At 43.8% G+C, this 12140-nt stretch overlaps 1 protein-coding gene across 7 annotated transcripts in view; it reads right to left on the bottom strand.

Annotated features, from left to right (window-relative positions):
* The window catches only part of Cacna1e (calcium voltage-gated channel subunit alpha1 E), a 473485-nt gene that overhangs the window by 214528 nt on the left and 246817 nt on the right, over positions 1-12140 (bottom strand). For all 7 annotated transcript variants that reach the window (XM_052737226.1, XM_052737228.1, XM_052737227.1 and 4 more), the window contains exons 6-8: positions 8183-8286; positions 7016-7168; positions 5560-5741 (exon numbers count right to left, since the gene is read on the bottom strand). In XM_052737226.1, coding sequence (XP_052593186.1) covers positions 5560-5741; positions 7016-7168; positions 8183-8286 — 439 coding nt within the window. The remainder of the gene's footprint in view (positions 1-5559; positions 5742-7015; positions 7169-8182; positions 8287-12140) is intronic.

The following is a 12140-nucleotide window of genomic DNA, read 5'->3' on the forward strand; positions in this document are numbered from 1 at the left end:
CTCCACATCCACATCTGTATCAACAGCAAATGAGGAAAGAGGTAAATCCAGCTACAGACATGCAAAACAAACAGAAAACCTGGACATGGATAGCAGAGACTTGAGTAACTGCAGATAGGGACCAAGAACCTCGACAGTCAGAGTATTAGTCCTAAAACAAGAAAACTGCCAACAAAATCAGTAAACAACATAAAACAAGAATGACAAAGAGAAAGGGAGCTCAGGTCCAAATCAGGAGAAAGTTGGTTCTCCTGGCCACATCTAGCCCCAGTGAAGAGGATTCAAAGTTAATACTCAAGCCAAAGGAACATTTGCTGAGTGAACTGAACTGATTGGAGAAAGAACATGCCGTTCTAGAAATGGAACAGCTATCAAGTTTAGGATAAATAAAATCAATTAAATTAGTAAGTGCCAGGGAGTTTTTGAGTTGAGGAGACCTTTGGGAGCTATAGTCCAAACAGGTAGGAGCAGCCAGCAGAACTGAACTGTTTTGTATTCTTTTTACCACAGGAGGAAGAGAAGCCAAGAATACAGTTGGAATTTGACCAAGGAGAGTTGAAATTTTGGTAGAGACTAAACTAAGCCTGGGGAAACTCCATGTAGCCCTGACAATGAGACCCTGACTAATCCCCTTAGAGTGTAGCATGATAATGAGAGAAGCCACACACAGAAGAAGCTAAGAGTAGTCAAGACAGAGTGATATAAGGTCATCAGAGGCACTGATGAAGAGTCTGTAGAGCAGAAAGGGACAAAAAACCTTTTCATCTTCCGTACTTGGTTTTAATCAAAATTTGACACAGCCCAGAGTCATCTGAGATGGGAGTCTCAATTGAAGGACTGTCCAGATCAGGTTGGCCTGTAGGCATGTCTGTGGGGGATTGTCTTCATAATTAATTGTACAGGAGGGACCAATCCACAGTGGGCAGCACCATTCCCTGGGAAGTTGGTCCTGGGCCATATAAAAAAGCTAGTCAAGCAATGGTCTGCAAGCAAGCCAGAAAATGGCTTCTACTTCAAGGTCCTGCTTGAGTTATTGTCCCAACCTCTCTCAGTGATGGACTATGACCTAGAAGTATAAGCCAAATGAATCCTTTCCCTAAGTGACACGCTTTTGGTCATGATGTTCATCACAGTAATAGAGAGGAAACTGGGACAACACTTTAGATTAAATGGTTGAACGGAATCCTCTTGCTTGAGGATTTTTTTGTAGTATATAACAATGGCTCTCTTACTAGCCTGGGTGGAACTAGGGCCAATTAGTCTTGCATACTTGTTGCAAACATTGAAAATAAGGGACAGTGGTAGATAGAGGCTCCCTTCTCTTAGCTATCTGTCTGAGGAAACATCAGTTAGGTGAGTTGAACCATCCCGGAATGAGAAGGCAGGAAGTTGTGATGGCTATTCTTGGTTGTCAACTTGACTACACCATTGAATTAACTAAAACCATCCAGATGGATACATCTGTTTAGGAGTTTTTCTTAATTAAATTATTTGAAGCAGGAAGACCCACCTTTAATCCAGACCTTTTGATGTAGGAAGATTCACCTTTAACCTGAGCCACACCTTCTGGTGGCAATGTCTATAAAGGACAAGGAAGAAGAAAGCTTTTGCTCTTTTCCTGCTTGCCCTCACTCTTGCTAGCAAGTCCATTCCTTCACTGGTATTAGAGCCTACTTCTTTGGGATTCCAGAGTATACAGAAGACCAGCTGAGACATCCAGTCTTGTGGACTGAACAACTACTGGATTCTTGGATTATCTGTTGGTAGACAGCCATTAGCCACACTAATAAAACCCCTTCATATATATTCATTCCATTAGTTCTGTTCCTCTAGAGAACCCTGACCAATACAGAAGGGAAGTCAATATCTTAATGTCTGCATTTTACTGGAGATAGTTGTTCCTGTATAAAATGTCAAGACATGTATACTTGTAGTTATGACAGTAAGTTGATTCGTTGTTCATAGTTAATTCCATGGTGTATAAATTGCATGTGTGTGCGTATCATTTTGTCATCACAAAGTCTAAGTTTAAATCACATGAAAAAAAAAATCTTGAGGGAGGTCAGGGATCAAAACATTCACAAATAAGCAAAACTTAGAGGATCTACAAGTTTCCTCTCTGAAGTTATAAACCCATTAACAACCGCTAGAAAGAGGACCCCGTCCAGCCTGCCACAGTGTCTGCAAGTTGGTCAGAGAGCTTGAGGTATGCAGTTTCCATGAACTGACACCCGTGTTGGGGTGGGGTTCTCAGCGGCATAGCTGCCTCAAGTCACGCATGCTCTTAGAAGTAACTCCTCACTCACACACTTGCGGGGAGAAACCCCAATAACCTCATTGGTGTGCCAAGATTAAAAAAGCAGTTCTCAAGTATGAAATTTTTCTGCCATTTCTAGGTGCTTGTCCCCATGGGGCCCTGGCCATGGGGCTGTCAGGGAGAGAAAACACACAGACATGACTGGCAGGTGCATTTGTCTACACCATTTCTGCTGTTAGTTTATCCACATGCCCCAACCCCCTTTTCTCTCAAAGACAAATAGTTAAATCTCAACAAATAGAAAGTCTGTGTAATGTGATTTTACTTCAGCCAGTCCTATTTCCAAAGAGTTGGTCCAAAGCGTTGGTCTTATGGAGCCTGCCCCTGTAGCAGGAGGCCCAAGTCAGCAAGTTATGCCCATCTCCTCTACACAGCCCTGATGTGGTCTTGCTTCATACCTCAGGTCCTTGCCCAGACGAGGTCAGTTTTGACGGTTCTTTCAGAGAATCCAGACTTTGTCTTTGTTCCACTCGCTGAAACCGAATGCCATTTTCATTTTACTTCTCCTGAATCAGGATATAGCTATCCACCTCAGCATGACTACCACTTCTGCCCGTGATGCCTGGCTTCATGCCCTGCTCCTAGCTCCAGAGCTTGGGAAAGTGATGTTTTTCAGAGTACACAGAGTCCTCTCTGCCCGTGGGTAGCCAAGATTATTTTGGAGGCACCAACTCTATTGTTCAACCAGTTCCACTATGCCTGGACCCAACCATCAACACCAGCAGGTGGTTTCAGTTCAATGACTAACAGGTTGGACTTCAGAGAAGGTGGGAGTCTGTGGCCCTGGGAACTGCTGTGATGAAAGATTTCAGGGGATCTGCAATTGACCTCTTTTCCTCCCTGCTTCTTTCATGGATCAAAACTGCAGAGGAGAGCCAAGATCACGGTTGCTCCGTGTAGCCTCTACTGCTACAACTGGCAGATAACTGGAGAGATGGGAACTTGAAGAGAGAATAATGAGAGCGGGGATCATGCCCCTTCCCCCACGACAACTGCCATCTTCGTAGTGTTTTAGCACGGTGCTTGATGCAGAATAGCTACTCAGTCAACAAATGCAGAAATAAATAATGGATGAACAAATGAATCAATGCAAGAGTGATGAGTGGCTCCTCTGTCCCACTCCTGCATGTCTCACTCCTGCAAGGCTCAGCACCACCTGATCCTCGGCCAGAGGAATGGCAGATCGCACCTATATCCTCAAATGCAACACCTCTCCTTTTGGGCTTTCCATGCATTTATCACATCACTTAGGTGAGTCTACACATATAATTGAAGTTCATCACTTTCAAAGCCCCACAAGTGACACCAGCCACAACAGGGCCGGTGCTATAAATGGCTTGAGGTTCCTGGCTAATCTTAGTGGCATTGCCTCAAGACAACCTTCACATCTCCAATGAGAAGGGACTGTCCTCACCATACTCGTCTCCTGCTCCCTGTTGCCTCCCACGGCTATTAAGAATCCCAGAGTATCATCTGGGTCACAGCACCCTAGAGCTTGCTGAGCATCTCCTGGTTCTGGAGACCTCTAGCCTACCCTCTGCAACTTCAGCACAACAGCCTGTAACTCTTTCTTGCTGAATTTCTCAGTTGTATCTTGCTCATCCTGCATGGGAATGGATTCAAATTAGTTCAGTCATTTCTTGGTATCTGTAGAACATAGGTGTATGGACCTCCCATGAAAACCAAAATCTGAGGTTTCTTGAGTCCCATATACAGCATAGTATTTGCATATAACTGTATCCAACTTCCCTTTGCTTTAAACAATTTGTCTGTTACTTAAAATGCCGAATACCAATGCAAATGCTATGTAGATGGTTGTACTGTAAAGTTCAGGAGATAATGACAAAGACAAAATTGTCTAGAGATGTTCAGTGTGGGCACTGCTATCCTAGGCCTACATAATCTAACATGTTCTAGAAAAATTCTACACCCTTAGCTGGTAGCACAGCTAGATTGGAACCTAAGGATCAAGGGGGCTGACTACACTGGTCCGTCAACTCCTAAGTACCTGCATGCATAGGCCTCATACCATCTTTGTTCCTTGCCCTTATCCTCCCAATGGCTGTTTTCTATATAAGTCACACTGTGGCCACCTAAGTTTTATACATGTGGGATCAGATTAAAAATATTCAGAGAAGAACAGAAGGGAACAGTGGGAACCTTGAGATAAAGGCAAGTGAAGGAAGTGTGCATGAGCTGGATCATCACTCCAAATGTACCTGCCTTGACCAACAATGGCTGAAGGAAAAGCCACAGAGGATACCATCCTTCATAAGCACCTTCCCAAGTTGCTCTGCTCACTCTTCCTACTTATATCACAAACATTTAAAAAAATATACCTCTCCCCAGTGCTCATTATTGAACTTGAACTCTGTACCATGCCTTGGGTAACTTATTAAAATCAGACTCTGAAAGGCAGAAGAGATACCATGGTCACTTTGTCTAACCTCTGTCTCCTTGCTGGAATTCCCGGCATCCCTCCGAGGCAGCTGGACAGCTGTGTCTCACAGACCAACTCAGAGTTTCCCAATGTGTCTGACCATGTGAATAACCGAGGGGTCCATCAAAAGCACAGCTCAACAATTATACAGAGCTACCCAAAGTCAGAATCTCCAGAACAGGAGCCTAGGAATGTGAATTTTCAGAGCATTCTAATGAGTCTTACAATTAACCATGCTTTCTCTGGACATGTAATGCAGTAGTTCTTGACAGTGGCTGCATATTAAAATCAGCTAGGAAGCTTTAAAAAATGTCAGTGACAGCCCTTTACCCCTAGACATTCCTATTTAATTGGCCTGGAGTGAAGCCCAGACAGTATAATATTTAAAGCTCCCAGCTGACTCTAATGGGCCACTGGGGTTGAAAACCACTATAACAGCTTTCCAAACTGATGGTGAGCCCTTTGGGGACAGTAACTGAGAGCCTTACACCTATTAGAACACCTCACTATGCCCCACTACACCATGAGCATCCAAAACTCTTCACAACAAGGTATCTGATTTAACCTGTTCATTCACCCATTGGCAGAATGACGGAAAGCAGTCTACCAGTTGCAATAAGACACATACTTCCACTCAGCTTAAAGCCAAACCAAAGGGGGACATGACCCCCCACTAGCCTCTGCTAAGTTCTAAAGTTGACTATGGACAACCTCAACTTTCCCCCAGTTTTTTTCTGTTCCGGAGGTACCAAACAGCACCAGGATTCCGCCCTATCTCCCCCCCTTCCACCAGCTCACTCACATTGTACAGCACAGTGGTCCATCCTTCCATTGTGATGCACTGGAAGACGGTCAGCACAGCAAAAAGGATGTTGTCAAACTGGGTGATCCCGTCATTGGGGCCGATCCAGTCCTTACATTCGTAACCAGCCGGGCAGCCCTGCACACCACATGGGTGGGGAGGATCAAATCCCTCTAGAATACCTGCAGATGTATTTGGAGAGTGGGAGACAAATCACAGGGTGCTTAGCATGAGCTAGAAATGATCTTAGGAAGCCACAGGCAAGCAATTCTCCAGCTGTAGACAGAAGCCTGACCATCATGCCTCAGGCCCACTCCCAACCTGGCCTCTCTAGACACCTCAGTTCACACCCTTGTGCAACTCAAAATGGCTTCCGGGGAAAAAAAAAAAAAAACAAAAAAACAGAGCCTCTCTTTGTCTTCTTCAGATCCCAACCAGGTTCTACTTTGGTCTGCACTACCACAGAAATTCACAGGGCTGGGTCACACAGAAGACCCCGAGGGAACGGCACAATCTTAATATTTTCCAACCCCAGGAATCAGGATGGACCTTGGTTTTCCCTGGGTTTCTCGGGGACAGTTATAAACCAATGGCTGCTGTCGTCTATTAACCCTTTGCCTTTCAGGCCTACAGTTTTGGTTTTAAACTCAAGGTAAAGTAGAAATCATCTGGAGATTATTTTCATAAAAACACAGTACTTAGGATTCTTTAATTTGTCCTTTAAACCAATGGCTGCTATCGTCTATTAACCCTTTGCTTTTCAGGCCTACAGTTTTGGTTTTAAACTCAAGGTAAAGTAGAAATCATTTGGAGATTATTTTCATAAAAACACAGTACTTAGGATTCTTTAATTTGTCCTTCATGCCCCCCAACTCCCTCCCTGACTTTCTTCCTAGAGTACACTATTTAGCTTTTTGAAGAACAAATGAAACACAAATACATGAGAAATGGGGCTGTGTGGATCCCACCATTTCCAAGGCACAATTGACAAGCCAACCTCAGAGTTCCCTCAGTTCTTTCACAGAGAGGCAGGACACATGTGAGATGGAGCACAGAAGAAAGCTCTCTTTGCAGATCTACAGGGACCCCATCTGATGTTGGTCTTCAGGGTGCCACCGGTCTGTGGATCAAAGATTCTGTTCTCCAGAGCATTTTCAGACTGATGGCTTGGGTATATATCCTAAAAGCCCTATACCATGGATAGAAAAGCTCAGACCACCTATTTGAACCCATCCAACTATAAACAAGGAGACTACGTGTTTTGCAACATAATTGTCAAGCGGACCTTTAAGCTGGTTGTACACCAAAAGGCCAGAGACCAGGAAGTTTCTGATTGTAATTTTAGGGTTGGAATAGAGTGTACTTTTTCAGCAAGGCTCCAAATGCCCTGAAATTATGCTCGTGACCAAAGAGGAGAAGAATCGGGAAAACAGCAGACAGAAAATAGTGACCTTACCTGAATTGTTTGTGAAGCACGCTCGATGTAACTTGCCACTGTAGAACTCCAAGCCAATGATGGCGAACATGAGGATGGCAAAGAAGAGCAGAAGGCCAATCTGCAGCAGAGGCACCATGGCCTTCATGATGGACTTCAACACGATCTGCAGGCCTAGGGAGAGGAAAGGGAAGGAAGCAGAGTACAGTTTCATTGCCTCCTGCCAAGGTGGTCCGTCTATCCTCTCCTGGGAGGTCAAGTCTTCCATGGAAGAAGAGCCATTAATCCTGAGATGACATGTGCCATTCATAAAGAGAACAACCAAGACAAGTCAAACTGAAGACTGTCTTCGCCTATACACCTTCTTTTCCATTCCTCTCTCCTCTCCACATCCTGATCAGTTGTCTCCATATTACCCTCCTTCTGTTTCCTCCATGTAAACTTACGGAAAGCAGATTAAATTCATTAGACCATGTTTCATGCTCAAGGAAAATTAGGGCAACCCCTCTAGGGTGCAAAGCCTCCAGAGCAGGGGCAAAATTGAGCCTCTCTCTTATCCTTTCTCGGCTCCAGCTCTCTGCCCACCGGAGGAGGAGCACAACACTGATCAGCAAACAACCTTTGTCAACACATATAAGAATTTTTTTTTTTTTTTTTTTTTTTTTTTTTGGTTTTTCGAGACAGGGTTTCTCTGTGTAGCTTTGCGCCTTTCCTGGAACTCGCTTTGTAGACCAGGCTGGCCTCGAACTCACAGAGATCCGCCTGGCTCTGCCTCCCGAGTGCTGGGATTAAAGGCGTGCGCCACCACCGCCCGGCCGCAAGAATTTTTAACCTTAGGAAACTAACGCACTTATTTTAGCAGATAAAACTACACAATACAATAATTACAATTATATTAAAATGCATAGGGAAAATGAATAAAAAAAATCAAATTAACATTTATTTCAGAGTGATACAATAAGAAATGATCTTCATTTACTATTCTGTTGTTTTCCTGACTTTCCTTTTTTAAAAAAATCTTCCATTGATGTTTAAATATGAGGAAATGTTAAATTTATAAGTACAATGCTATGCCCAATTACTGCATGTCAGGGCTTCCTTCCAGGAAGACTCTTGTCTCACTTTGACTTACACCCTGGATCCAACTGAGGATACTAGCCAATCAGAAAGAAGAAAGTAGATGCTCACTAGGTATTCCTGACACAAGCTTTAAAGGCCTCAGGACACGCACAGCCCGGAGGGTCCGCAGGTCCACATGGGTGTTGAAGTGGGTTCCCGCAGTGGCCAGGATGCTGTGGCGGAGACACAAAAGAGTCAAGGTTACCACAGCCTGTCTGTCCTCTCCTGTTTCATGGGGAGGCTGGGCTGTAGCAGGCTCTGCCTGGAAAGTACACAAAGCTAGTGCCAGCTGTATGTGGGTGCACCTGAGCCTGGGTGAATCACCAGTGGTGTCGAGTGGAATTAAATATAGCCATCTGGGTTTCACTTTGCAAAAGGAGAAGTTACCAGTATACTGGAGTCCTAGTCCCAAATCATGAGCAGAACACATGGTCTCCAACATAAGACCCACACCTGAACCAAACCTGGTCCCTCCCTTTCCTCTGTCCCTTGTAAAATTCCTCCCCTTCCTTTCAAGCTCCCAGGCCCTTATGTCTTTGATTTCAAAGTTCCATAGTCCCATCTCCTGTTCTCTTTAAAGAACTTGTCTGGATTAACTTCAGTGAAGAAGTAACTTAGTCTTCTCCTCCTGGACACTCAGAATTGTTACCAAATAAATAAATAATACCAATTTTTATGACTGGGAGCTATGCCTGTGGTCATTATACATTATTAATATGTTTTCTAATTGCCCCAAAACCATTCTTTGACCTGGCCTGGGTTTCATTGTTTTCATTTTCCCGCCGTCTACAGTCAGACCCAGAAACACACATACGCAAATCCACAAGAATACTCTTAGATTGTGTAGAGCAAGTATTAATGAGACAACGCATTGCATATAACCCAAGGACAATGCTGGTACTTGGTGGGGATAAGGGCACACATATATTTGTGAGTGGAACAGCAGAGGACTAAGCATTAGAAGAATTAGGTTTAAGTCTTGGCCCAGAGGACTATCCACTTGATACAAGTCACTCAACCTCTAGGTGCTTTATTACTTTTTTTCATCTCTAAAATAGAGGAGTACAATGACCTAGTTTTAGATACAAAATTACACTGTGTTGAAGATGAAAAGTGTTCTGGGCCGAGCATGGTGATGCATGCCTGTAATGACTGCACTTATAAAATCAAGCCAAGAGAACTCTAAGTTCAAGGCCAGACTAGTTTACACAGTGAGATACTATCTCAAAAAAAAAAAAGTGTACTGGAAACTATAAAGTGCAAAATTGACATTGCTTCTGACACAAGATCGATCGTATTGACTTAAATTTGCTAGCTTACTCTTTGTTTTGTGGGATAATAACTTTTATCCCTCATAACTTCTCCAAGATTAGCCCCTCTATTCAGAAGCATTGGGGAATGACTCATTTGGAAAACTGCATAGTAGCAAGAATGGTTGATTTAACTATTCTTTGTGAAACCTCTCTGAAAGATTTCAAATGTAGACAAAAAGAGCCATATGGAAGGCCTTTAGGAAGCAGATTCAAGATCAACAGGTCCTGAGAATGCTGATCCAGAACAATAGAATCACAGAGATGACTGTGAACACAGCATTAGCTACCAACCCCACAGGCTTCCCCAGTGTGATAGAACATTCCCATTAGCAGTATTCAAGCACTTGATGCTGCACAGCTCACATTAGGACATACAGAGAATGCCCAAGCTGGATTTAGGTTATTGGTATGAGTGGTGGAGATTTCTTTTAGCTTTCGGATTTTATACTTTGGACTGTGGGGGAGATGGCTCAGTCTGTAATGTACTTGCATTGCAAGTACAAGAACCTGACTTCCAATCCCCAGAACTCACATCAAAAAGCCAGGCATGGTAAGGCACACCTGTCAGGCCAATGATTGTGAGATGGGAGGCAGAAAATCGGTGGGTTCCTGAAAGTCCAGGGTCGCCAGCCTGTCTCAAACAAAGAGTAGACTATGCCTTAGGACCAATACCTGGGGGTTGTCCTCTGACTTCCACACACAAGCACCATGAAAGCTTGTGCTTGCACACACACACACACACACACACACACAAAAAAAAAAAAAAAAAAAAAAAAAAACCCATACATAAATGAAAATATTATGTAATTTGTGCTCGTATAATCTCAAAATAAAAAAATAAAATACTCCTACTCTCATAAAAAAACTTGTCATAGGCAAGCCTTCTAAGTGTTCTCCATCTTTCTTGACCCCAACTCCCACAACGTCCTCTGAAAAGAAATGCCAGGGAGGAACAGACTCTCAGACACTACTCCTGATTCTAGCTTACAAAGTCAAAGAAGGATGCGGAGGAAAGAATGGTGTAACTTCAAAGAGGAAAAAGAACAAAGAGAAATGTCAAAAAAAAAGGGCACTGAAAAATACGGTAGAAGTAGACAAAAGGGAAAAGAAGAGAAAACAGAAACTTCAAGGACAGGTAAAGAGACAGAGACTGAGGGAAAGCATGGCCATTGTTCTGCCTCCCCCTTGCACAAAGGCTGGACCCAGCACTGAACCTCCTCTGCCGCCCAGGTGCGAGACTCTCCTTTCACAGTGTCTCACAAAGACAGTGTGAGGAATCTGCTCTGCTCAGAAACTAGAACTCTGTTTCCTAGGATACCCAGACACTCAGATGTGCTTTCACATCACACAAAGCACAGCTGGAAGTGAAAATTTCCTCCCCAGACCTGGACATGACAGGTATGCTTTAGAACATGGAAGTAGAGGCAGAAGGCCATGTTAAAAGAGGGCGCAAACATACAAAGAAAAAAATGTGGTAGGAAGACAGGGGAACGAGACTCCGAGAGAAGCGGTAAAAATGCGGAGCTGTAGACCAAGAGAAAAATCAGAAACGGAAGCTAATGGAGAAGCAAGTGTCAGGGAAGCAGGCGGGCAAGTTCACATGGGAAAGGTATGTAAATAAAGCTAACATGGAGGGAAGAACGAGTTATTTCTTACAGGGGCCTCACATAGCCAGCCATAAGACAAGTTCACCTCCCACCATCAAGGGTTCTCTTGACTGACTCCATCTCACACTCCAAACAAACAACCAGGACCTCACATGTCCTCAAGCTTTTTTGTTCCTTAGAAGTTTGTTGTTTTTTTTTTTTTTCTTCCAGTGCAGGAAGATTAGCAACAGAGCTTTTAAAATAAACATAGCCATTGACTGCTTCTTAATTTCTATTGTTCACAAAGTCCTTGAGGGCAAGGGCTGTAATTTGGCTCCCCTGGCCACCTCTTAAAATCAGAAGCAATGGGATTCACAGGGTGCGAAGTTCTTTGAGGAAAAGAGCCCTACTCTGTGTTCCCGTTAAACCCTGTGCCCCTCTCTGTCAATGCATCACCCCATGCTGGAGGAGTTTGACATTCTCATCCACCCCTCTCCAGGCCTGAGACATCTAATAGTCATCTGTACCCCCAGCAGAGTCAACGTCAGAGTCACCTGCATCCTCAAACCTATCCTCATATCTTACAACGGAAAGTTACTTAACAGCAGCTGGAGGGTTTGAACCTACTCTTCACTGATAAAAATTAACGAATTTGCAGAAATCAATAACTGATAGGGGTCACAGGTATTCTAGAACTTCCTGCAGAGAAGATTAGAATAGCAAAGCTGGAAGGCTACTTGAACATAGGTATGTTTGAGTATCTAGGAGTGCACTGGGAATACATCATCCAACATCGAGAGTCCGATGAGGCTCTTGTAACATACTCCTAAGACTTTGTACCTGAAAGGAACTCCATGACAGGATGTTCTCAGTAGGAATGAGAGAGAGAGGGAGGGAAGAGGAGATGAAGATGCAAAGGCTAGAAGCTACCCCCCCCCCCGCAGCAAAACCTAAGTGTTGAGATGTGATATACAGCTCAGCAAACGTCTTTTGAGTCTAATGCAGGAAGACAGGCAGAAAGGGAGGTAGGAAACGGCCCTTGACACACAGTCCTGTGGAAGCAGTCACAGAGAAGAAATAATTACAACACACCATGAGGGCTCATAGCAGAGATGTTTAGGAGACACT

The sequence above is a fragment of the Peromyscus californicus genome, unplaced genomic scaffold (genome assembly GCF_007827085.1).
Source record: "Peromyscus californicus insignis strain IS unplaced genomic scaffold, ASM782708v3 Scaffold_14__1_contigs__length_90479793_seg_2, whole genome shotgun sequence".
In the NCBI taxonomy this organism is placed as follows: domain Eukaryota; kingdom Metazoa; phylum Chordata; class Mammalia; order Rodentia; family Cricetidae; genus Peromyscus; species Peromyscus californicus.